We start from the raw sequence: 22,077 nt of genomic DNA, 5'->3' as shown, positions 1-22,077 counted from the left end.
GATTATGGTTTCTGGGGACATGTAAGTCATCCGTTGGTTTTAGACTCTCGGGAATGGTCTCTATACTGTATTCCGCTAGCTTTGGATTTAGAAGCTCGATGCCTTTAGTTTCTATCATGTAATGGCTGGATTATTTTCAATAAATATTTTAATATTTTTAAAATTGTTTAGTTTAACTTATTAAATCTGTTATCCAAAACAATTCTCTAGGATATCCCTACAAAGTTTTTATCACAGATAGAATGGTAAGGTTTAATTTTTTTCTAGAAAATAAACAAATATAAAAATTTCAAAATAAAGATTTTAAAAATAGTTTCAATTTTTTCGACTTTTAGAAATAAAATTTGCAAAAATAAACCGACAAAATTTTAAAAAATTGAATTTAAAACATATAATTTGAAACTATAAAAAATATTATTTTTAATTATTTGTTTAGTTTTATTTATATATCTTTAAAGCAAGGGCGGAAGAATCTTTGGTCTCTTTAATAAAATATATTTCATTCATTTTCCTATTTTTTGTGATAAAAACTATTTGAGAAAATTGCTTCCAAAAGTAAGGCTGAACAGATTCGGATATCCAAAAAAATTGAGGTATCTGAATTCGGATTCGTCGAACCCGTGTATTTAGTATTCGGATCCGGATTCAAAGTTTTTGGATATCCGGAATCCGAATATCTGTCTAGATATCAAACTACTCACGAATCTGGATCTGGATTCGTAAAAATAATTAAAAATATATATTGTTAAAAAAATAAAATTCTAAAATAATACATAAAATAAATAATTATACAAGATTTTAAATATGAATATGATATTAAAAATTAAAATATAATATTATAAAACTAATTTTAAGAATAAATGTTAATATATCAAATATAATTATCAATAAAATTTAAAAAATTTAAATATTTTAAAAAGATGGATCTGGACTCAAAATTAAAATATCTGGATTTAGATTCGGTTTCGACAGATCTTTGATTTTATTTTTCGGATCCAGGCGTTCCGAATATCCTATTTCCGGAACGGATCCGGAACGAATCTCAGATCGAAAACGGATCACGAAAAATAAGTTTCAGGCCTATCCAAAAGAATGGATATTTCTTTTCTAAGAAAATATAAAAATAAAAGAGGGAAGAAATTCAAAAGTTTTCTGCAACCACTGAAAGCTCAGCCAAAAGCAGAGGCCACAATTCTCTCTGTCATCTCCCCACAGGATAAACCCAATCTGTTTTTTTTTCTCTGTCTCTCTCTCGTTCATGATTCAAATCTGTCTCTAGGGTTTCCAGAGAGAGAGAGAGAGGTCTAGCAAAAATGGCGATGGCCATGGCTCTTCGAAGACTTTCTTCTTCAGTTGACAAACCCATTCGTCCTCTTATCAGATCAACTTCATGCTTCATGGTAACGTCCCAATGATCTCTCCTCTCTATCATATCTCATCATCATGGAATCGAATCTTTAGAAGGTTAGGTTTCTGATTCTTGCTTCTTGTTTCGTACAGTCATCTCTGCCTAGTGAAGCTGTGGATGACAAGGAGAGATCTCGTGTCACTGTAAGCTAAACTTCCTTTTTTTTAATTTCTCTCTGACACCTCTCTGTAATAATATCTTGTTGCATATAGTTTCCTTGCGTCTGAAGCAATGACTTTTGTTCTGAAAATATAATAACATAAAACTTATGTTGTGTGTAATGGCTCGTTTCAGTGGCCAAAAAAGCTTAACGCATCATTGGAGGAAGTTGATCCTGAGATTGCTGACATCATTGAGCTTGAGAAAGCTAGACAATGGAAGGTTAATTAGTCTCTCTTGAAATCTTTGTTCTGTTTTTTAGTGAAGATTGTAAAAGTTGTTGCTGATCTTTGTAATGATTTATGTTATCAAAAGGGACTTGAACTCATTCCATCTGAGAATTTCACATCTGTCTCGGTCATGCAAGCTGTTGGGTCTGTGATGACTAACAAGTACAGTGAAGGGTACCCTGGCGCTAGATACTATGGAGGAAACGAGTATGTTCACTTCACTATCTCAGACATGATTGCTAGATTAATCTCAGTGACAAGAATAGTTACCTTTTTGCTTTGAAGGTACATAGACATGGCTGAAACTTTATGCCAAAAGCGCGCTCTTGAAGCTTTCCGGTTAGATCCTGAAAAGTGGGGAGGTAACTGACTACTCATTCCATGTATTCTGACTTGTTATGATCCTTAGATGACTTATATTTTGAGTCATGTGGTTACAGTGAATGTTCAACCTCTGTCTGGATCTCCTGCCAACTTCCATGTCTACACTGCATTGCTAAAGCCTCATGAGAGAATCATGGCACTTGATCTTCCTCATGGTGGTCATCTTTCTCATGGTTATCAGGTACCATAACCTAAACTTAAACCTTGTTAGGAATATACATAAAGTGTTTTTGTATTGATGTCATTTTGAAACTCTCTGGCTCTGATGTATATAACAGTTTCTTTTTGTCTTAATTTTCATCAGACTGACACCAAGAAGATATCTGCTGTGTCTATCTTCTTTGAAACAATGCCTTACCGATTGGACGAGAGCACTGGCTACATCGACTATGATCAGGTTCTCTATTATTCAATCAAGCATCTTGGTAGTATATAGATGCTTAAATCTTACAATACATATGTGTCTTTAATCTTGATCTGCAGATGGAGAAAAGTGCTACTCTTTTCAGGCCAAAACTGATTGTTGCTGGTGCAAGTGCTTACGCTCGGTTGTATGACTATGCCCGCATCCGAAAGGTTATATTCAAATGATTGCATAACAGATTATTGTAAACCAAGAGTGAGTTATCTGATCCAAAAACTCTTTGGCAGGTGTGTAACAAGCAAAAAGCTGTGATGCTAGCAGATATGGCACACATCAGTGGTTTGGTTGCTGCTGGTGTAATCCCTTCACCGTTCGACTATGCAGATGTTGTAACCACTACAACTCACAAGTCACTTCGTGGTCCCCGTGGAGCCATGATTTTCTACAGAAAGGGTGTTAAGGAAGTTAACAAACAAGGGAAAGAGGTAAACAAACAAAACAAAAATGTTTATAATATTTATCTACACTGTTATCATGTTAAATTCATTTGTTGTTCTTTGAAAGGTTTTGTATGATTTTGAAGACAAGATCAACCAAGCTGTCTTCCCTGGTCTTCAAGGTGGTCCACACAACCACACTATTACAGGACTAGCTGTTGCTTTAAAACAGGTACAGTGAATGGATTTAATTTTTTGCTTATTAAATTTTTGTTTTCTTAAATTATTTTCAAATGGTTTGTTAAATGCAGGCAACTACTTCAGAGTACAAAGCATATCAAGAGCAAGTCTTGAGTAACTCTGCAAAGTTTGCTCAGGTGAAAATAAAATCCAGATGCATATTATTACTGTTTGATTGTATCTCTAAAAAGGTTTTATTGTTGTTTGCTTCAGACTCTGATGGAGAAAGGGTATGAGCTTGTTTCTGGTGGAACTGACAACCATCTGGTTCTAGTGAATCTGAAGCCCAAGGTCACTTGATCTTTACTTATTTATATAATATAATCTTCCTTTATCTTCTTAGTTGTAACTTTTTTTTATAAATTTAACTTTTGTTTACAGGGAATTGATGGATCTAGAGTTGAGAAAGTGTTGGAAGCTGTTCACATTGCATCAAACAAAAACACTGTTCCTGGAGATGTTTCTGCCATGGTTCCTGGTGGAATCAGAATGGGTAGGAATCATATATAGTTAGCTAGACTTTTGTTTTGATACTTGAATGGAATTTTCTCAAACCATTGTTTATTTTCAGGTACACCTGCACTCACTTCCAGAGGCTTTGTTGAGGAAGACTTTGCTAAAGTTGCTGAATACTTTGACAAAGCTGTGAAGTTGGCTCTCAAAGTCAAATCTGAAGCTCAAGGTTCCTCCTCATTTTCTTTTATCTCTGATTCTGAGTTTTTTACTTTCTTATAAACATTGCTTGAACTTATTTAACTTGTAAACTAGGAACCAAGCTGAAAGACTTTGTCTCAGCAATGGAAGCTTCTTCAACCATTCAATCAGAGATTACCAAGCTGCGCCATGAAGTTGAGGAATTTGCTAAACAGTTCCCAACAATTGGGTTTGAGAAAGAAACCATGAAGTACAAGAACTAATAAATGTCTTATCCTACAAAGTCTCTTACTATGCTTTGAACTTCCATGGAATGGATAGATGAAGAAGATACATGTGCTCTATCTTATGCTATGAGAAGAATAATGAACGTTCTATGCAAATCTTTTTTATTTGATAATTCTGTGACATAGAGAAATCTAAAGACATTAAAAAGGATTTAACAAATACAACAACACAACATGTAACTTCTCAAAAGTATTGTTTGCCTCTCAAGTGACTAAAGATATAACCACAAAACCCCAAGAAAACAAACAAACAAAAAAAGAATGGAAGAAAACGAAAATTGCGAGAAGCTCATCCATAAGCTGTGGCCAGTTCTCAATCTCATGAAATCTCTTTAGAGTACAGACCATGTTTCTGTAACCAGAGAACATCTCACAACATAAACTCTCTTCTTTTTTCACATTTTTCAGACAAGAAAAAATGGCTGCAGCATTCTCGTACACTGCGTGTCCTAAGCTATCTCTATTACAGCCTCCCATGGTTGCTCAAATCCGACCATTTAGAACATCCCAAAAGGCTTTCGTGGTGACAAACCCTGAGCAAGACAACACACTCCAGGAACAAGACATAGAGACAATCAAAGAAGAGCAACCAGCAGAGAAGCAGATGAAGAAGCAGCCAACGCCATTGAGACCAGTGGAGAAACAGTCAAATGTGAAGAGCACAGGCTTGCCAAGAGAGTTTGGTGGTGAGTGGCTAAGCAGTGTGACACGCCACGTCAGGATATACGCTGCTTATATAGATCCTGAGACTTGTGAGTTTGACCAGACGCAGTTGGATAAACTCACTTTGATTCTTGATCCAACTGAAGAGTTTGTGTGGGAAGATGAAAGCTGTAACAAGGTTTATTCTTATTTCCAAGAACTTGTCGATCACTATGAGGTAACAATATATATTAAAACTAGAGATGTAGAGATTGATATTGAATATGGTTTGTTTTATAAAGATGTAGTTAGAAGAGCTAGACTTTTTTTTGGACAGGGAGCACCATTGACAGAGTATACACTAAGGTTGATAGGATCAGACGTAGAGCATTACATAAGGAAGATGTTGTTTGATGGAGAGATACAATACAATATGGATGCAAGAGTTCTTAATTTCAGTATGGGAAAGCCTCGTGTTCAGTTCAACACCAGCAACATTGAAGGTGGTGGAGATGACCAGCCTCAAGAAGATGCATAATGAAAACAGCTCTATACCAAAGTTGTGGACAAAGGAGATCAAAATATATATGACGTTTTTTATATGGGTTGATAAAATACTCTTTTTTTTTTTCCATTTTCTCGTCTTATAAGTAACATATGTGTATATAATATGATATGCTCGTATGCTTGATTTTAGTTATTAAATCCGCATAACCATGAAATGATTTTAGAAACGGTAACAAATCACAATTACGACTAAATATAAGATCTATGTTATAAATTAATATTTTGAAAATGGGCTATGATGTCAATAAGACCATACAAGGCCCATATAATGACTTGTAGCCCACGGGGCTTTTTCTATAAATGGTTAAACCCTACACGTTGTGTTTCCCCGATCTCACGCTTAAACCCTTCTTTCTCCACCGACTCTCTCTCCAACCAAAAAATGGCCTCCGTCGCGCTTCTACGTGCTCTTCGCCGCCGTGAACTCCACACAGCTTCCGTCTCTGCGTTTAAATCCGTATGTATTTCCCCCTCGATCTTCATTTTTTAGCTTGAGATCTGTAAATCGGTAATACTGATTAGGATTTGAAATTACCCGATGGGTTTGAATCGTTTTCTCATAAAGTTCCGTTCTTTTCGCTCTTTCGGTTCGATCTAATATGGGTTGAAGCTTACAGTTTTAGTGTTGAACTGTGTAGATTTCTACAAATGGAAAGACGTCTCTGGTGGGGAAGCTAGGTCACTTGGCGAGGCCTTTCTGGTATATAACTTGAACATGAATCTCCCTTGGAATGTTTGTATTTACTCATCGTTTCGTAATTGTTGTGTTTGATCCAGCTCGAGGCCTGTGGGGAATGATGTCATCGGTATTGATTTGGGTACCACCAACTCTTGCGTTGCTGTGATGGAAGGAAAGGTATTGACTTTGTATCTCTCCTTTCGTGCAAGTGTTTGAATAAAGGTATTGACTTTGATCTCGCTTTTTCTACAGACTCCTAGAGTCATTGAGAACGCAGAAGGAACACGAACCACACCATCAGTGGTCGCTATCAACCAGAAGGGCGAGCTTCTCGTTGGTACACCGGCTAAACGTCAGGCTGTCACCAACCCAACCAACACGGTTTTCGGGAGCAAGCGTTTGATCGGGAGACGGTTTGATGACCCCCAGACGCAGAAGGAGATGAAGATGGTTCCTTACAAGATTGTCAAGGCGCCCAACGGTGACGCTTGGGTTGAAGCGAACGGGCAGAAGTTTTCTCCCAGTCAGATTGGAGCTAATGTCCTCACCAAAATGAAGGAGACTGCTGAAGCTTACCTCGGGAAGACTATTACCAAAGCTGTTGTTACTGTTCCGGCTTACTTCAACGATGCGCAGAGACAGGCCACGAAGGATGCTGGGAAGATTGCTGGTCTTGATGTCCAGAGAATTATTAACGAGCCGACGGCTGCTGCGTTGTCTTATGGTATGAATAATAAGGAGGGTGTGATTGCTGTGTTCGATCTTGGTGGTGGAACCTTTGATGTTTCTATTCTGGAAATCTCTAGTGGTGTTTTTGAGGTAATGACTTTGTTATCTCTTCTGCTATTATCATTCATTTGTCTGGTTATGTGACTGGTTTTGTCTTTATCAGGTCAAAGCAACAAATGGAGATACCTTTTTGGGAGGAGAAGACTTCGACAACACTTTGTTGGAGTATCTGGTCTCTGAGTTCAAGAGATCAGACAACATTGATCTGACCAAGGACAAGCTCGCCCTCCAGAGGCTGAGAGAAGCTGCAGAGAAGGCCAAGATCGAGCTTTCTTCCACATCTCAGACCGAGATCAACCTGCCTTTCATCACCGCGGACGCTTCCGGAGCTAAGCACTTGAACATCACCTTGACCAGGTCCAAGTTTGAAGCTTTGGTCGGCAAGTTGATTGAGAGAACAAGATGCCCGTGCCAGAACTGTCTCAAGGACGCTGGAGTCTCGGTTAAGGAAGTCGACGAGGTTCTCCTCGTCGGTGGAATGACGCGTGTTCCCAAAGTGCAGGAGATAGTCGCTGAGATCTTTGGAAAGAGCCCTTGCAAAGGTGTGAACCCTGATGAAGCGGTTGCCATGGGAGCTGCTATCCAAGGTGGTATCCTCCGTGGTGATGTCAAGGAGTTGCTTCTTTTGGATGTGACTCCTCTCTCGCTCGGTATCGAGACGCTTGGTGGGATCTTCACGAGGTTGATCAACCGAAACACCACCATCCCCACAAAGAAGTCTCAGGTAAATAAAATCAATGTTTGATAACTGTTATAAAGTTGAATCCTGTTGATTGCTAATTGTGGTTTGCTTGCTTCTTAGGTTTTCTCCACAGCTGCAGACAACCAGATGCAAGTGGGAATCAAAGTTCTTCAGGGAGAGCGTGAGATGGCTGCTGACAACAAGAGTCTAGGAGAGTTTGATCTCGTTGGGATCCCACCTGCACCTAGAGGAATGCCCCAGATCGAGGTGACCTTCGACATTGACGCAAACGGTATCGTTACAGTCTCAGCCAAAGACAAGGCAACAGGTAAAGAGCAGCAGATCACAATCAGATCATCAGGTGGTCTCTCAGACGATGAGATTAACAGAATGGTGAAAGAAGCTGAGCTCAACTCACACAAGGATCAAGAGAAGAAGCAGCTTATCGACATTAGGAACACGGCTGATACAACAATCTACAGCGTTGAGAAGAGCTTGAGCGAGTACAGAGAGAAGATTCCTGCTGAGATTGCATCTGAGATTGAGACTGCAGTGTCTGATCTCAGGACGGCAATGGCTGGTGAAGAGATAGAGGACATCAAGGCTAAGCTTGAAGCTGCCAACAAGGCAGTGTCGAAGATTGGAGAACACATGTCCAAGGGGTCAGGTTCGTCTGGAAGCTCTGGTGGAGAAGGTTCAAGCGGGACTGACCAGCAGACCCCTGAAGCTGAATTTGAAGAGGCGAGCGGTTCAAAGAAATGAGATCGGTAAACCGTTTTAACTCGGTTTTGTTTCCAAATAAGTTGACATGCATTTATCCTTCACAAAATTGATTAAAGTTTATTTTGTATGTTAAAACGTCCTTTGTGGAGGTAATTCTTGAGATATTTGATACTCGGATGTAGTTCTTGCTTTCTTTGTTTGGTTTTTGCTTGAAATCTATGGTTATTATCTTGACCGGTTGATCCTTGGGTGATGCTCCACTTTGTAGTTATTAGTATTATCACTCATGCACTTGGGTCATAAAAATTGTGACTATTGGTCCACAAGTTAGACTAGAGTGATCAAGATCAAGCTAAGTAGCTATAGGTTTTGAGTTTTATGGACTGGTAAGTACTAGCGGTCTTTGAAGACAATTCTCTGTCAAACTCAAGTTGATACTTCTCTTTCAAAAGCGTATTCTTGCACGATAACAAGATTAACAAAAATATCAAAACGTTTTGTCTGGATCTTTGAGTTGTTATCGTAAGAGATGGACGAGGAAATGGATCAAAAAATGGAATGGCTCGAAGCTCAGAAGATAGAGATAAGCGTTGACCTATTTGCTGCAGCCAAACAACAGCTTCAGTTCCTCGCAGCTGTTGACCGCAACCGTTGTCTCTACGACGGCCCTGCACTTGAAAGAGCCATCTACAGGTGCATCTTTCTTTCTTTATTTTCATCATATTCAGAACCTAGAGCTAGTAGTTACACAATGTGTAGAGACTTGGATTCCAAGTTAGGGTTCTTGTTTCAAAAATTTGATTACTTAGTTATGGTTGTTCAGATAGAATGCTTGCTGGCTTCCTTTATTCCAAGTTAGGATTAGTTTTAACGGGTGTAGAGACTTGGAGTCCAAGTTAGGGTTCTTGTTTCAAGTTTGATGATATTGTTGTTCTTGTCGTTGTTCAGATACAATGCTTATTGGCTTCCTTTGCTTTCTAAGTACACTGAGTCCTCTTCCATCTGTGGAGGACCATTAGTCCCTCCTCTTGACTGTGAATGGGTTTGGCATTGCCACAGACTCAATCCGGTAAATCTTGAAATCCATATCTCACTTCTTGATTCCATATCTATTACTCTCTATGGAAGAGATTCTACCCTATGGAGCCTTATGACCTTGACTTGGACAAGGCAATCTCAGAAACAGAGGAACAAACCACCACTTACGATCTGGTTTCAGCTGTCAAGAGACAATGTCCGTTTTACTACCAAGTCTCAAGACCTCATGTAGACAATGACCTCATGTGGCTAGATACAAAGCGTTTCTCTACTTGATTAAGAGAAATAGAGAAAGATCTGTTAAGCTATTCTGTGTTCCCACTTACGATATTGATCTTATCTGGCACCAGCTCCACGCTCTCTCTTACTGCGAGGACATGACGAAGATGATCGGTAAGGTCTTGGAGCATGATGACACAGACTCTGACCGTAGCAAAGGTAAGAAGCTCGACACTGGTTTCTCTGGAACTACTGCTATGTGGGAAGAGACGTTTGGTGTAAGGTACTGGAAAGCTGGTTCTATGAACCGAGGTAATACTCCAAAGGCGGTCACAGCTTCTCCTTGTGGTTTCTTGGGGAAGAAGTTAACTGCTAAAGAAGATGTAATAGTAATACAATCTCCAGAGGTGCAAGTCATTGAGGTTATCTTGGAGATTGTTGGTGTTAAGAACCTACCAGATGCTTATAAAGGAAAGGTGTTTGTTGTGTTTAGCAAAACACAACCTGATTCTCTGTTCAACGCTGAGCGTAAGCTTACTATTCTATCCGAGTCTTGTGGTGAAAAGCAAGTTGCTATGTTTAGGTGTGAGCCTACAGGAGAGCTTAGATTCCAGCTAATGTCTTCTAAGTCTAGAACCTTAGGGTTTGCGTCTTTATCTCTCTCTGAGTTTCTGTTTCAGGTTACTACTACACTCTCTGTTGAGAAGTGGTTGGAGTTAGCAACAACGGCTAAAAGAGGAAAGGACCCCATCTCTCTGCGAGTGGCTGTCTCGTTCACTCCACCAACTCCAAGTCCGACTGTTCTACACATGGTTCAAGCAAGACCTTCGCTGAAAGACTCTTGTTTCTTCCCTCTTGTCGGAAAGGCACGTCTTGCTAAGATGTCTACACGCGTTGTTGATGAAACCGAGACAGAGGTGATCAGTCTTCAGATGAGAAACGCTAACGACTCAGCGCCGAAAGGTGATGCAAGACAAGTGGTTGGTGTGAAAGGGAGTGGTGAAAGTTATGTTCTGGCAGAGTATGATGGGAGTTATTGGTCTTTGCTTGACTCTAAATGGTCGCTTAAGCAGAAAAGTGAGAGAGATGGTTCTTTGTTTGAGATTATGGGTGATAGAACGGTGAAGGTTTACTCTGGAAGGAAGCTGGAGTATGAGCCAAAACATTGTGTAAAGCTGAGAAGTGAGCAAGGTTTTTTTATGACTGCTGTTGAGTTCTCAAAGGAGTATCCTTATGGTAAAGCTGTAGGGTTGCTAGACTTGAAATCTGGTTCTTTTGAGGTAAAAGTTTGAGACTTGACACTCAAGAAACACCATTTTGTTTACAATCTGACTTTAGGGTTACTTAAAATTTGCATGCAGGCTAATGAGAGATGGATGGTTTTGCCTGGAATAGTATGTGCTTTCATACTAAGTGATCTTCTCAAGAAGGAAGGGTCTTTTGCAGCGGCAAAAGAGGCAGTGAAAGGTAATGGTTTCAAAGAGGAGACTGATCAAGTGAAGTTAGAAGAAGAAACAATGATGAATGTGGACGTCAGTACTCCAGCTGAGGTAGCGGCTGAGAAGATCAATGGTGGTGCTAAGTGCTATTCTAAGGAGCTTAACGCTAGTAGTGGCTGCGGTGTAAAAAGTGTGAACATGGTTGAAGAAGAAGAAGGTGGTCATTGTGGTGGTTGTGGTGGCTGTGGTAGTGGGTGCAGTGGAGGCGGTGGAAGATGTGGTGGGAATGGGATGAAGAAGAGCAGCGGCTGCGGTGGTGGCTCCTGCGGAGGCGGTTCCTGTGGTAACTGCAGTGGAGGATGTGGTAATATGATCAAGAGTAATGCTAATGAAGATGTTCCAGTACCATCACCACCAGAAGCTCCAAACAACACCGTTACTGCTTGATTACTCAAATAAAGAAGAACCATACTAAGTTACATATATGTAATATTAATAGATTGGATTAAAACCATATAATAAAACTAAAAGAGAGATGTTTAACATGTTTTGCAACATTATAATATAATTACGGAAATGTAAAGTTTGAACAAACACAAAACACGTTTTAGAAATGCAACTGCCTACACTTTGAGATGTCAACATCGGTGGGACAATAAGGACACTTGAAAGAAGACCTAGCACCATTCTTGGACATCTTGTTGATAGTCTGCTTACACAGCACGTGACCACAAGACATCATCATCGGAGGATTCTCATCGCTCGCCTGTTCCTTGGAGACAGGACACACAAACACCGAGCGGAACTGAAACTCCTCAGACAGCTCAACAGCCACAGGAAGCTGCTCCACGCTCTGCCAATCGAGCTTCTTGCTCGCCGCCACCATCACGTTCATGTACTTCAACAGCACAGGCAAAGCCTGCGTCCCCGCAGCTACCGTTGTACTCAACGCGCTCTCAGATGATTCGCCGAGGAGGTTGCAGTACTGTCTCGTCAACTCTCTCACCGCATCGTTCCATCGAGAAGGAGCGAGGAGATCCGAGTAGGGAGAGTGTTCGAGGTTTCTGCTCCATAAGAGAGAGCAAATGAGCTTCTGGATCTCGTAAAGGGAGCTATCTGCGAATCCCGCCATGTGTTTTCTCGCGTAGTTGATCGCTTCTTGTGAGGTTTGGTCTCTGGCTATCTCCAGGAAGCGTAAGCTGTGAAGCTTCATCTCTAAATCGGACCGTGCTTGCCTTAGCTTCTCAGAGTTCGAGGTCGCCCAGTTGAGAGCTGGTCCAAGCTCTCTCCTCATCTCCATAGCTTCCACAATTTGGTGCATTTCGACGAAAGAACGTCTCGTGGAACACTCGGATTCGTCGCCGGTCTCGGCGAGGAAACAGTCGCCGACGTCGAACATCCCTTGACGGTAGAAGAAGTTGGCTATTATCTGGTTCACGACATGGGTGTCGAACTCGACGTTGTGTCTGTAAGCCTTTGATATGTCGGAGTTGAGCTGCTGCTTCTCGAGGACTTTAGGGTACTTGGTGAGAGCCATGTTGAGTTCTTTCTCCCTAACTTCGATTTGAGTGAGTGGAGAGTTCTCTTGTAAAGTTTTCTTCAGAGAAGCAAGGATGGGTCTGTGATCGAACTGTTCCTGTAATAAGATCAACGCCTTGTCGAGTTCTTGAGAAAGCATCTGAATGATCTCTTGTGTTTTGGTGTATGAGAGTTTCTGCTTGTTCGCAACGCGATCAAACGCATCCTTAATGCTCTTTAACTCCATTAACAAGTTAAGTGATAATAGAGTGCCTGAGAGATAAAGATTCAATACACATCATATCAAATCTCTGACCAAAGTTGAGTCAGTTCTTGTAAATGATTCAGACCCAAAGCATCCAATCATATTCAGTAAATACAAATGGTTCCGTAATACACAGATCAGACAAGAAGATTCTAGAATCTCGAACCTAATTTACCTAAATCAACGATCTCTCTCTCGATCGCTTTGCTTTAAATACATAGCACTTACAGAAGGACGAAAAACCGTACCTGATGATGATGACGAGAGGTTGAAGATGAGGAGGTTGTTGGTGGATCAAAGTTGGAACCGCCTTCCTTTGCTTGTCGCCGGACGAATCAGATTTTGTTATTTACGTTTATTTATTTTATTATCGCTTCTCTTTGTCGGAACTTGTTCTTTTTGTCTCGTACGAGTTCCGTGAAACGACGACGTGCAGTGTTATCGGTGGCGAACGGATCTTGACCGTTGGTGTATATCGAATGTTTTTCTTCTATTAGTGTGGAGCAGATTGTACACGATAACAGCTCTTTGATATTTTTGGGTTCTGAACTAGCCCGTTAGTCATTGTAAAAGAGGAAAGAGGAGGCCCAAAGTTCCTGTCATAATATTGAGGTGATATCGAACACGTATCCAAACCTTGAACCCATCAGCAAAATATCATATTTGATTTTGATTTAAAAGAGATTGGATATTTAAATCTGAATCGATAATATCTGAATTTGAATGGATGTTCGAAGATAACGAACATATATATACTTACTCTAGTATTTCTAATTTACATTTTTCATTTTATTTAAAATATTTATATTAGTACATATACTTTAAAATCATACATATAATTATGAAGAAAATCATATGATCTATACTATTAAAACACAAGACCCTTTTTTTATGTGTCCTTCTACTTCAATAGTATTTACCATCATTTGTCACTGATTTATTTATATGCTATTGTTTTTATTTAATGCTTTAAATTCTTTTTTCTGTAAATAGTTGCTTTAATTCTTTAAGCTTTCCTCGGTTTATTTTAATAATTGGTTACCGTCAGTGAATCGTGGCTTTTATAGTGTTTTATCAAACTTTTAATTATTGATATTGTTGTGACTATAGTGTTAATGCAGTTAATACAATGTAGTGCTTAGAAACATTTATTATATATCGATTGTGACCAAGTTTGATAACCCTGATTTTACAATTGATTCAACATTATATGCAGGCAAAATATTGAACATTTATATTCATAACGTCAGTTTCTTAGCTCTTAGGGACATTTTCGTTTTACATTGAATTCATTTATCTTCAAGCTTTATCATGAAAATAATATATGAATGTTTATTTTTGTTCAAAATGCCATGATTTATATGTTTATAGAATGTGTACTTTTATATACGGCTTTTCATATTTTAATAGAACAAAAAAAAATTGAACTTGTGAGAAACAGATACATGCTATATCCTAATTTTATATATTTATCAACAGCCATTTAAAAAAAAAATCTGATAAACACTGGCATAAATTCGAAACTAAATTCTGGTATAATATCTAATCTTAACAAGTTTAATCATCCAAAAACACATTAATAATATATTGTTGTAACTTAATGATCTCAAATCGATTGTATCCATAGGATATTCCTAAGTATATGCATTTTTTATTAATGTGTTTGCTATTTTGAAAATGAACAGAAAAAATGAACGGTTAGATCCATCGATGTGTGATTTTTAAATCAATTTATATATTAATATAAAAAATCTGTTATGAAATCTAAACCAAATTCTGATATCCTATCTATAATAACAACTTGATTCATTCGAAAGCACCAATAATAATTTGTCATTTTAAATTAAGTTTAGTTTAAGTATCGACATCCTAGAATATTCCTTATTATGATTTATTTCTTATATTCGGTTTGCAGTATATTTCATCGTAGACAACTATATAAATATGACCATCCATCATTCCGAACCTAAGCATTCCATTTCTACAAATTTTTAATCGTTAGCTATCATTTCTCAGTGTGCTAAAGAGGCTATTCAATGGTATTTTATAAATACCTCTGTCTCAAGCACAGCACTTTATTCATCACTTCCCTGGCGCTGAAATCGTCGAAACCCACCGCCCCAGCCTGTTTAGCACACTGAAAAGCCCTTTTAGCACTCTAATTCAGTGATGTACAACACTGATTGGAAAACTCGAAGTTGGTTTTCAAGCTAACATATTTCTTGGAATCCCAGAGCACTGCTAGAATCGGTGTCCTAATTAGTGCTATCAGTGAACATGTATAAGAAGTTCCTTATTTATTCATTTTCCAATTGTTTTAGCTCCTCATGTACTTACCAATATCAAGCCACCACAGGGACTGTCATCGTTTTCCCTCTTATTTTCTCATTGTGGATCTGATTAAGTACCTTAAAAATATAACTTTTTTTTTGAAGGAATTGAAAATAGAAGTTTGGAGAGCATGATATGTGGTTAGCCGCCGCGGAAAACAGATTGTTGCTATGGCATACTACGAGATATAATGACAAAAATACCAGCAAAACATTAACTTGGAATGGATTGATGGTGTCTAGGTTAGGATATAAATATATTTTTAGAATTTAAGTTTGACAATTCTACTCTAATAATACCCTTATCGATCTTTTTACCCTTATGTGGTCTACTTTGTCTACATCAAGTTTTCAAGTACTTCAAGGAAAGAACTCCCAGATCGTACTTCCAAATATGCGAGACTTCGATTTTATGGGACTACCAATATGCAGGTGACTTACTATATACATATATATGGAATAAAAATATACATTTTTGACTCAGAAGTTATTACTGGAATGTTCCTAACCTAAAAAAGCTATAGCCGTGTAAATCATCCACTTTTTCTTTATATGTTTTGGGGTATATGTATATACATTTTCTTGGTTTATTTGATCTTTATTTATTTGTAGATGCTGAATTCGGGAGAGCTCCAGAGATATGTTGCAACACTTTTGGGCAGGACAGGACCACTCTAATGCACAGTGGAAGTTGTCTAAGTACTCCATTCTGTTGGTCCATACTCCTGGGGTAATAAAGGTAGTTAATACTATTGTTTTCATTGATTTCTATATCATCAAATGACCCAAATAGTCTCATTTTCTTTGATCTAACACATGTTCGCTCTTCTCTGTTATCTTAAGGGAAGTGCAAAGAAGCGTATCCTCAGAGAAATAGCACTGCAAAATATGTCATAACAGCACAATTGATTACGTCTTATGCATTGGTAGTTTATTGGGGAAAGTAAGCTTCTTATGTAACCAAATGTTTATTATACTGTGACGTTTAGTGTATGCAAATGTAAGTGCTTCAGCTGTATGATATGGCAATAAAAATTGAAGAGAAAAACATTACAAATTTCAATGATGATTTTAGTCTATAGATACCCCGAGATAGATACACAAGAGTCCAAGACTTTCTCTGAAGTATAAAAATTAACGTTAAATAGAATTTTTACTTTCATTTCAATATTTCTTCACTTTTAGTCTTAGAAGAATCCAAATAATCTAAATAAAAACTGTTTTAAAAGATAAAGTGAAGTTAATAAATATTTAACATGCGTAGTATTATCAACTCTTTGCAAGTTATCAATACTATTAAATTTGGATCATGCTCCATTGATATTAGTTGAGTCCAAAAAAATAATACAAATGTTATATAACTGCTTATGCTTATGATAACTGTATCTATATATGAACCAACAATTTATATAACTGCTCGATCATGCCTATTTTTCCTACTTTTTGGTAAAATCTAAAAAAACAAAAAATATACATATACAACTCTTTTCTGCTACACGCGCATATAAATATGAAAAATATGCGGGGCGGGTGCAAGTCAACAAATTTGAAAAATATGCGGGGTGAGTGTGGGTCGAGTATATTTTATGCGCGGCGGATGCAAGTCGATTGAATTTAAACAGCGGGTATCCGTTAACCCGCAAAATTAAAAAAAAATGATATTTTAAAACTGATTTTCTTATAAAAATAATTAAAATTACGAATATTTATAAAAATTTAACTAAAATATATTATTTTATTCATTTTAAAAAAATATCAACAAAATATATGAAATAATTATTTTTTGCTATTTTTAATATTATCTGTGGATCCTGCGGGTTATGCGTTAATTTAAGCAGGCGGGTGTGGTATCATTTTTTTCTACTCCTTGGTCAAGTGGGTTGAATTTTTGAATTAATGATTTCACCCGCATCGGAGCGGAGCTGGACAGGTTGGAACGGGTCGACCCGCAAACCCAGCACTAATTATTGATATAAGTTTAGTCCAACTATTTTAATATAGTCACTAGATTTTGACCCGCCCTTAAAAGGGCGGGTATATTTTTTGTTTTAAATATAATTTTTGATATTTTTTTTCTTTCTGATTATATTTTTATTTTTCTATAATCATATATATATATAATTTTTAATCAAAATATATTATATTAAATAATATTAATTTAAAAATTGATCTGGTATACACAAAGTTAAAGATGGGTTGCGGGTCAAACTCGTCCCGCTGACCCGTCAACCGCAAACAAATAATTTTGTTTTGGCTAAAAAATATGACCCGCACAACCCGCAAACAAATAACTTTGTACCCGCATCCGTTCCGCTTAATTTTGTAGTTATTTGCGGGTTATATACATATTTTAAAAATCACTATTTAATTTAATTACTATAAAAGTATATTTACAATACAAATTTTATACATGATTTAAATTTTAAATTATTATTTTCAAATTCTTGTATTTAAAAAAAAAAAAATTAATTTTTTTTCTAATATTTTACGGGTCGACGGGTTACCACGATCCAAAATCCACCAATCCATACTCATCCCATATAAAAACTAATAACCAATATCGGTCCAACAACTTTTTCAAATAGTTGGACCAAAAATAATTAGTTAGTGAAAAGGTCCAACAACTTTTTTAAATAGATATAGTTTGTTTAGATACAAATTTGAAAGAAAATGAATCAATTTTCAAAATTTTGTTAGATTGTTTGTGTAGATATTTGAAGAATTAAATTTTTAAATTAATATTCGAAATTTAATTTATGTAGTTTTATAATATACTTTCAGAATCAGCGGCGGGTATACTATTTTAAACTAAATAAAATATTTTAACTTAATTTAGTTTTGTTTTTGTATAATTATTGAAATAGACTTACAATGCATGTTTCATATTGTTATGATGATTTACCCATGTTTGAACGTTAAACCTTTAATAATTCTACCACTCGTGGTTGGGTTGGGTTTCTTAACATTTAGACCCAAAAAGACTCATAGTTGGGATTAATAAGTGATGTGTTGATAAAAAAACGTTTTAATAAAATGAAGTGTATCATGTGGTATAATATTATTTTCATGTACCAAATTCTATGATCTAATAAATAAAATATATATGTGCTATAATCAAATCGTGTACAAAAAGATATGGGCATAATTAATAAATAAAAATATTGACTAATTAAATGATTGTTTGAGAAATATAAGGTAACTAATTGTTAGTTGAATTTAATGTAACACTAAAATATTATTAGTCAATATGAAACATGCATTGCAAGACCAAAAAAAGGAAGGAGTCCAAAACAACTTTCATAGGTAGATTTATTTAAACTCCTCCTCTTTTAATAAAATAGATTAAAAATTCTTACTAATCATTTAAGAAATTTTTTAACAAATCTATTTACAAAAAGCACAATTATAATTAAAATATGAATATAAAATTAAATTTTAGAAAAATAAAAAATAAAAAATATACCCGCAGGCGTTTTTCAAACAGTATACATTTTAGCAGGATAAAAAGATTGCTTGCCAAAAGAAACATACCCGCCATCTCAAAGGTTGCTTGCCACGCAATCTGTCGGTAAGATTGTACGTTATCGTAGTTGATATTGTATGTCGGACCAAACCAAATTTATTAACGACAATCGATCTCAACCCAGATACTCATGCCTAAACACACTTATGAAAAATCCAACAAGAGCATAAATTTAAAACAAAATGATTGTCCCGCCCTCTAAAAGAGCGGGTCAAAATCTAGTACTCACTTAAAATGTATATAATGTTATGAACCCAAATTTCTTGGATTTTCTAAAACAAAAAGGACATAAAAAGCAAGTTCTTATAGATTAAGACATTAAGTTTGTAGAATACACAGCACTATCTGCAACAACAACCAAATATGGATTGGGCTATGATGTCAATAAGCCCAAACAAGGCCCATATAAAACAACTTGTAGCCCACGGGGATTCTCTTATAAATCCTTAAACCCTACAAGCAGCCAGACATTCGTGTCCCATCTCCGACCTTAAACCCTCCTTTCTCCTCCACCGACTCTCTCTCCAACCAAAAATGGCCTCCGTCGCCCTTCTACGTGCTCTTCGCCGCCGCGAACTCCACACAGCTTCCGTCTCCGCGTTTAAATCCGTTAAGTATTTTCCCACTCGATCTTCAATTTTAGCTTGAGATCTCACGTTTCAATACTAATGGCTTGAGATCTTCAATCTTCAATCTGCAGATTTCTACAAATGGAAAGACGTCTCTTTTTGGGAAGTTAGGTCACTTAGCAAGGCCTTTCTGGTATATAACTTCAACCTCACTTTGAACATGAATCTCCCTTGGAATGTTTTTATTTACTCATCGTTTCGTAATTGTTGTGTTCGATCCAGCTCGAGGCCTGTGGGGAATGATGTCATCGGTATTGATTTGGGTACCACCAACTCTTGCGTTGCTGTGATGGAAGGAAAGGTATTGACTTTGTATCTCTCCTTTCGTGCAAGTGTTTGAATAAAGGTATTGACTTTGATCTCGCTTTTTCTACAGACTCCTAGAGTCATTGAGAACGCAGAAGGAACACGAACCACACCGTCAGTGGTCGCTATCAACCAGAAGGGCGAGCTTCTCGTTGGAACACCAGCTAAACGTCAGGCTGTCACCAACCCAACCAACACGGTTTTCGGGAGCAAGCGTTTGATCGGGAGACGGTTTGATGACCCCCAGACGCAGAAGGAGATGAAGATGGTTCCTTACAAGATTGTCAAGGCGCCCAACGGTGACGCTTGGGTTGAAGCGAACGGGCAGAAGTTTTCTCCCAGTCAGATTGGAGCTAATGTCCTCACCAAAATGAAGGAGACTGCTGAAGCTTACCTCGGGAAGACTATTACCAAAGCTGTTGTTACTGTTCCGGCTTACTTCAACGATGCGCAGAGACAGGCCACGAAGGATGCTGGGAAGATTGCTGGTCTTGATGTCCAGAGAATTATTAACGAGCCGACGGCTGCTGCGTTGTCTTATGGTATGAATAATAAGGAGGGTGTGATAGCTGTGTTCGATCTTGGTGGTGGAACCTTTGATGTTTCTATCCTGGAAATCTCTAGTGGTGTTTTTGAGGTAATGACTTTGTTCTGTCTTCTTCTACATATGTTTTGTCTCCTTGATTAGCCTGGTTATATGATTTGTTTTGTCTTTATCAGGTCAAAGCTACGAATGGAGATACATTTTTGGGAGGAGAAGACTTTGACAACACTTTGTTGGAGTATCTGGTCTCTGAGTTCAAGAGATCAGACAACATTGATCTGACCAAGGACAAGCTTGCCCTCCAGAGGCTGAGAGAAGCTGCAGAGAAGGCCAAGATCGAGCTTTCTTCCACATCTCAAACCGAGATCAACCTGCCTTTCATCACCGCGGACGCTTCCGGAGCTAAGCACTTGAACATCACCTTGACCAGGTCCAAGTTTGAAGCTTTGGTCGGCAAGTTGATCGAGAGAACGAGATGCCCGTGCCAGAACTGTCTCAAGGACGCTGGCGTCTCGGTGAAGGAAGTCGATGAAGTTCTCCTCGTCGGTGGAATGACACGTGTTCCCAAAGTGCAGGAGATAGTCGCTGAGATCTTTGGAAAGAGCCCTTGCAAAGGTGTGAACCCTGACGAAGCGGTTGCTATGGGAGCTGCTATCCAAGGTGGTATCCTCCGTGGTGATGTCAAGGAGTTGCTTCTTTTGGATGTGACTCCTCTCTCGTTAGGTATCGAGACGCTTGGTGGGATCTTCACTAGGTTGATCAACAGAAACACCACCATCCCTACAAAGAAGTCTCAGGTAAATAAAATCAATGTTAGATGACAGTTTTTAAGTTGGAATCTGTTGATTGCTGATTGTGGTTTGCTTGCTTCTTAGGTTTTCTCCACAGCTGCAGACAACCAGATGCAAGTGGGAATCAAAGTTCTTCAGGGAGAGCGTGAGATGGCTGCTGACAACAAGAGTCTAGGAGAGTTTGATCTCGTTGGGATCCCACCTGCGCCTAGAGGAATGCCCCAGATCGAAGTCACCTTCGACATTGACGCAAACGGCATCGTTACAGTCTCAGCCAAAGACAAGGCAACAGGTAAAGAGCAGCAGATCACAATCAGATCATCAGGTGGTCTCTCAGACGATGAGATCAACAGAATGGTGAAAGAAGCTGAGCTCAACTCACACAAGGATCAAGAGAAGAAGCAGCTTATCGATATTAGGAACACGGCTGATACAACAATCTACAGCGTTGAGAAGAGCTTGAGCGAGTACAGAGAGAAGATTCCTGCTGAGATTGCCTCTGAGATTGAGACTGCTGTGTCTGATCTCAGGACGGCAATGGCTGGTGAAGAGATAGAGGACATCAAGGCTAAGCTTGAAGCTGCCAACAAGGCAGTGTCGAAGATTGGAGAACACATGTCCAAGGGATCAGGTTCGTCTGGGACCTCTGGTGGTGAAGGTTCAAGCGGGACTGACCAGCAGACCCCTGAAGCTGAGTTTGAAGAGGCGAGCGGTTCAAAGAAATGAGTTAGGTAAACCGGTTGAACTTGGTTTTGTTTCCAAATAAAGTTGACATGCATTTATCCTTCACAAAATTGATTAAAGTCTTTTTTTGTATGTTAAAACGTCCTTTGTGGGGGTAATTCTTGAGATATTTGATACTCGGATGTAGTTCTTGGTTTCTTTGTTTGGTCTTTTCTTGGAATCTATGGTTATTATCTTGACCGGTTAACCGGATTTGATAAGGTTACCGATAGTCTTCTCCTTAGTTATGATATAACTGAAGGATATAATAAGTTAATGGATGAAGAATTGAATAGAGATTGTATAATTTGAATTGTTTTCTTTAACAAGTATTCTGTGAAATAATTTCGGGGAATTTTCAAAAATACCACTTTCAAGGTACCATTATTCATCTTTACCACCACTAAAGGCACATTTTCAAAAATACCTTATTTATTATAATGGTAAAGACTCTTATATCTTTGTTTTTATATGCTTTTCAAAATTCTAATCCCAAATTCTAAATCC

General features: G+C 38.0%; 5 protein-coding genes, 1 long non-coding RNA gene and 1 pseudogene across 7 annotated transcripts; 6 read left to right on the top strand and 1 right to left on the bottom strand.

Annotated features, from left to right (window-relative positions):
- The first annotated feature begins 1,193 nt into the window (after positions 1-1,193).
- On the top strand, positions 1,194-4,251 carry LOC130500811 (serine hydroxymethyltransferase 1, mitochondrial-like). The gene is made up of 15 exons (XM_056995766.1): positions 1,194-1,400; positions 1,501-1,551; positions 1,703-1,789; positions 1,883-2,004; positions 2,083-2,159; positions 2,238-2,362; positions 2,486-2,578; positions 2,665-2,757; positions 2,833-3,030; positions 3,110-3,214; positions 3,294-3,359; positions 3,436-3,513; positions 3,604-3,715; positions 3,794-3,904; positions 3,991-4,251. The coding sequence occupies exons 1-15, from the start codon at positions 1,314-1,316 to the stop codon at positions 4,137-4,139; spliced, it is 1,554 nt and encodes a 517-aa protein (XP_056851746.1). The 5' UTR covers positions 1,194-1,313; the 3' UTR covers positions 4,140-4,251.
- Positions 4,252-4,476: 225 nt separating this feature from the next.
- LOC130500817 (NAD(P)H-quinone oxidoreductase subunit M, chloroplastic) lies at positions 4,477-5,530 on the top strand. Of its 2 annotated transcripts, none has more exons than XM_056995773.1 (2): positions 4,477-5,043; positions 5,127-5,253. In XM_056995773.1, the coding sequence occupies exons 1-2, from the start codon at positions 4,582-4,584 to the stop codon at positions 5,217-5,219; spliced, it is 555 nt and encodes a 184-aa protein (XP_056851753.1). In that variant the 5' UTR covers positions 4,477-4,581; the 3' UTR covers positions 5,220-5,253. The 2 variants fall into 2 exon arrangements, with proteins under 2 accessions (XP_056851753.1, XP_056851752.1); XM_056995772.1 differs by having other exon boundaries at positions 4,489-5,043; positions 5,143-5,530.
- A 175-nt stretch (positions 5,531-5,705) lies between these two features.
- LOC130500815 (heat shock 70 kDa protein 9, mitochondrial-like) lies at positions 5,706-8,479 on the top strand. Its single transcript, XM_056995770.1, has 6 exons — positions 5,706-5,829; positions 6,011-6,072; positions 6,150-6,228; positions 6,304-6,870; positions 6,944-7,564; positions 7,643-8,479. The coding sequence occupies exons 1-6, from the start codon at positions 5,755-5,757 to the stop codon at positions 8,282-8,284; spliced, it is 2,046 nt and encodes a 681-aa protein (XP_056851750.1). The 5' UTR covers positions 5,706-5,754; the 3' UTR covers positions 8,285-8,479.
- Positions 8,480-8,759: 280 nt separating this feature from the next.
- On the top strand, positions 8,760-11,510 carry LOC108839183 (glycine-rich domain-containing protein 2-like; annotated as a pseudogene).
- LOC108820937 (protein RMD5 homolog) lies at positions 11,425-13,112 on the bottom strand. Its single transcript, XM_056995771.1, has 2 exons — positions 12,973-13,112; positions 11,425-12,732 (listed from the first exon to the last, which is right to left on the bottom strand). The coding sequence occupies exon 2, from the start codon at positions 12,704-12,706 to the stop codon at positions 11,549-11,551; it is 1,158 nt and encodes a 385-aa protein (XP_056851751.1). The 5' UTR covers positions 12,707-12,732; positions 12,973-13,112; the 3' UTR covers positions 11,425-11,548.
- Positions 13,113-14,691: 1,579 nt separating this feature from the next.
- Positions 14,692-16,140, top strand: LOC130500816 (uncharacterized). The gene is made up of 5 exons (XR_008939348.1): positions 14,692-15,003; positions 15,160-15,297; positions 15,411-15,486; positions 15,667-15,793; positions 15,898-16,140. It is a non-coding gene; the product is annotated as an uncharacterized LOC130500816 (long non-coding RNA).
- Positions 16,141-19,028: 2,888 nt separating this feature from the next.
- Positions 19,029-21,796, top strand: LOC130500813 (heat shock 70 kDa protein 9, mitochondrial-like). Its single transcript, XM_056995769.1, has 6 exons — positions 19,029-19,186; positions 19,278-19,339; positions 19,429-19,507; positions 19,583-20,149; positions 20,233-20,853; positions 20,932-21,796. The coding sequence occupies exons 1-6, from the start codon at positions 19,112-19,114 to the stop codon at positions 21,571-21,573; spliced, it is 2,046 nt and encodes a 681-aa protein (XP_056851749.1). The 5' UTR covers positions 19,029-19,111; the 3' UTR covers positions 21,574-21,796.
- The last annotated feature ends 281 nt before the right edge of the window (positions 21,797-22,077 follow it).

Source organism: Raphanus sativus, unplaced genomic scaffold (genome assembly GCF_000801105.2).
Source record: "Raphanus sativus cultivar WK10039 unplaced genomic scaffold, ASM80110v3 Scaffold0041, whole genome shotgun sequence".
Classification (NCBI taxonomy): domain Eukaryota; kingdom Viridiplantae; phylum Streptophyta; class Magnoliopsida; order Brassicales; family Brassicaceae; genus Raphanus; species Raphanus sativus.
This window is presented reverse-complemented; position numbering and strand designations above follow the sequence as displayed.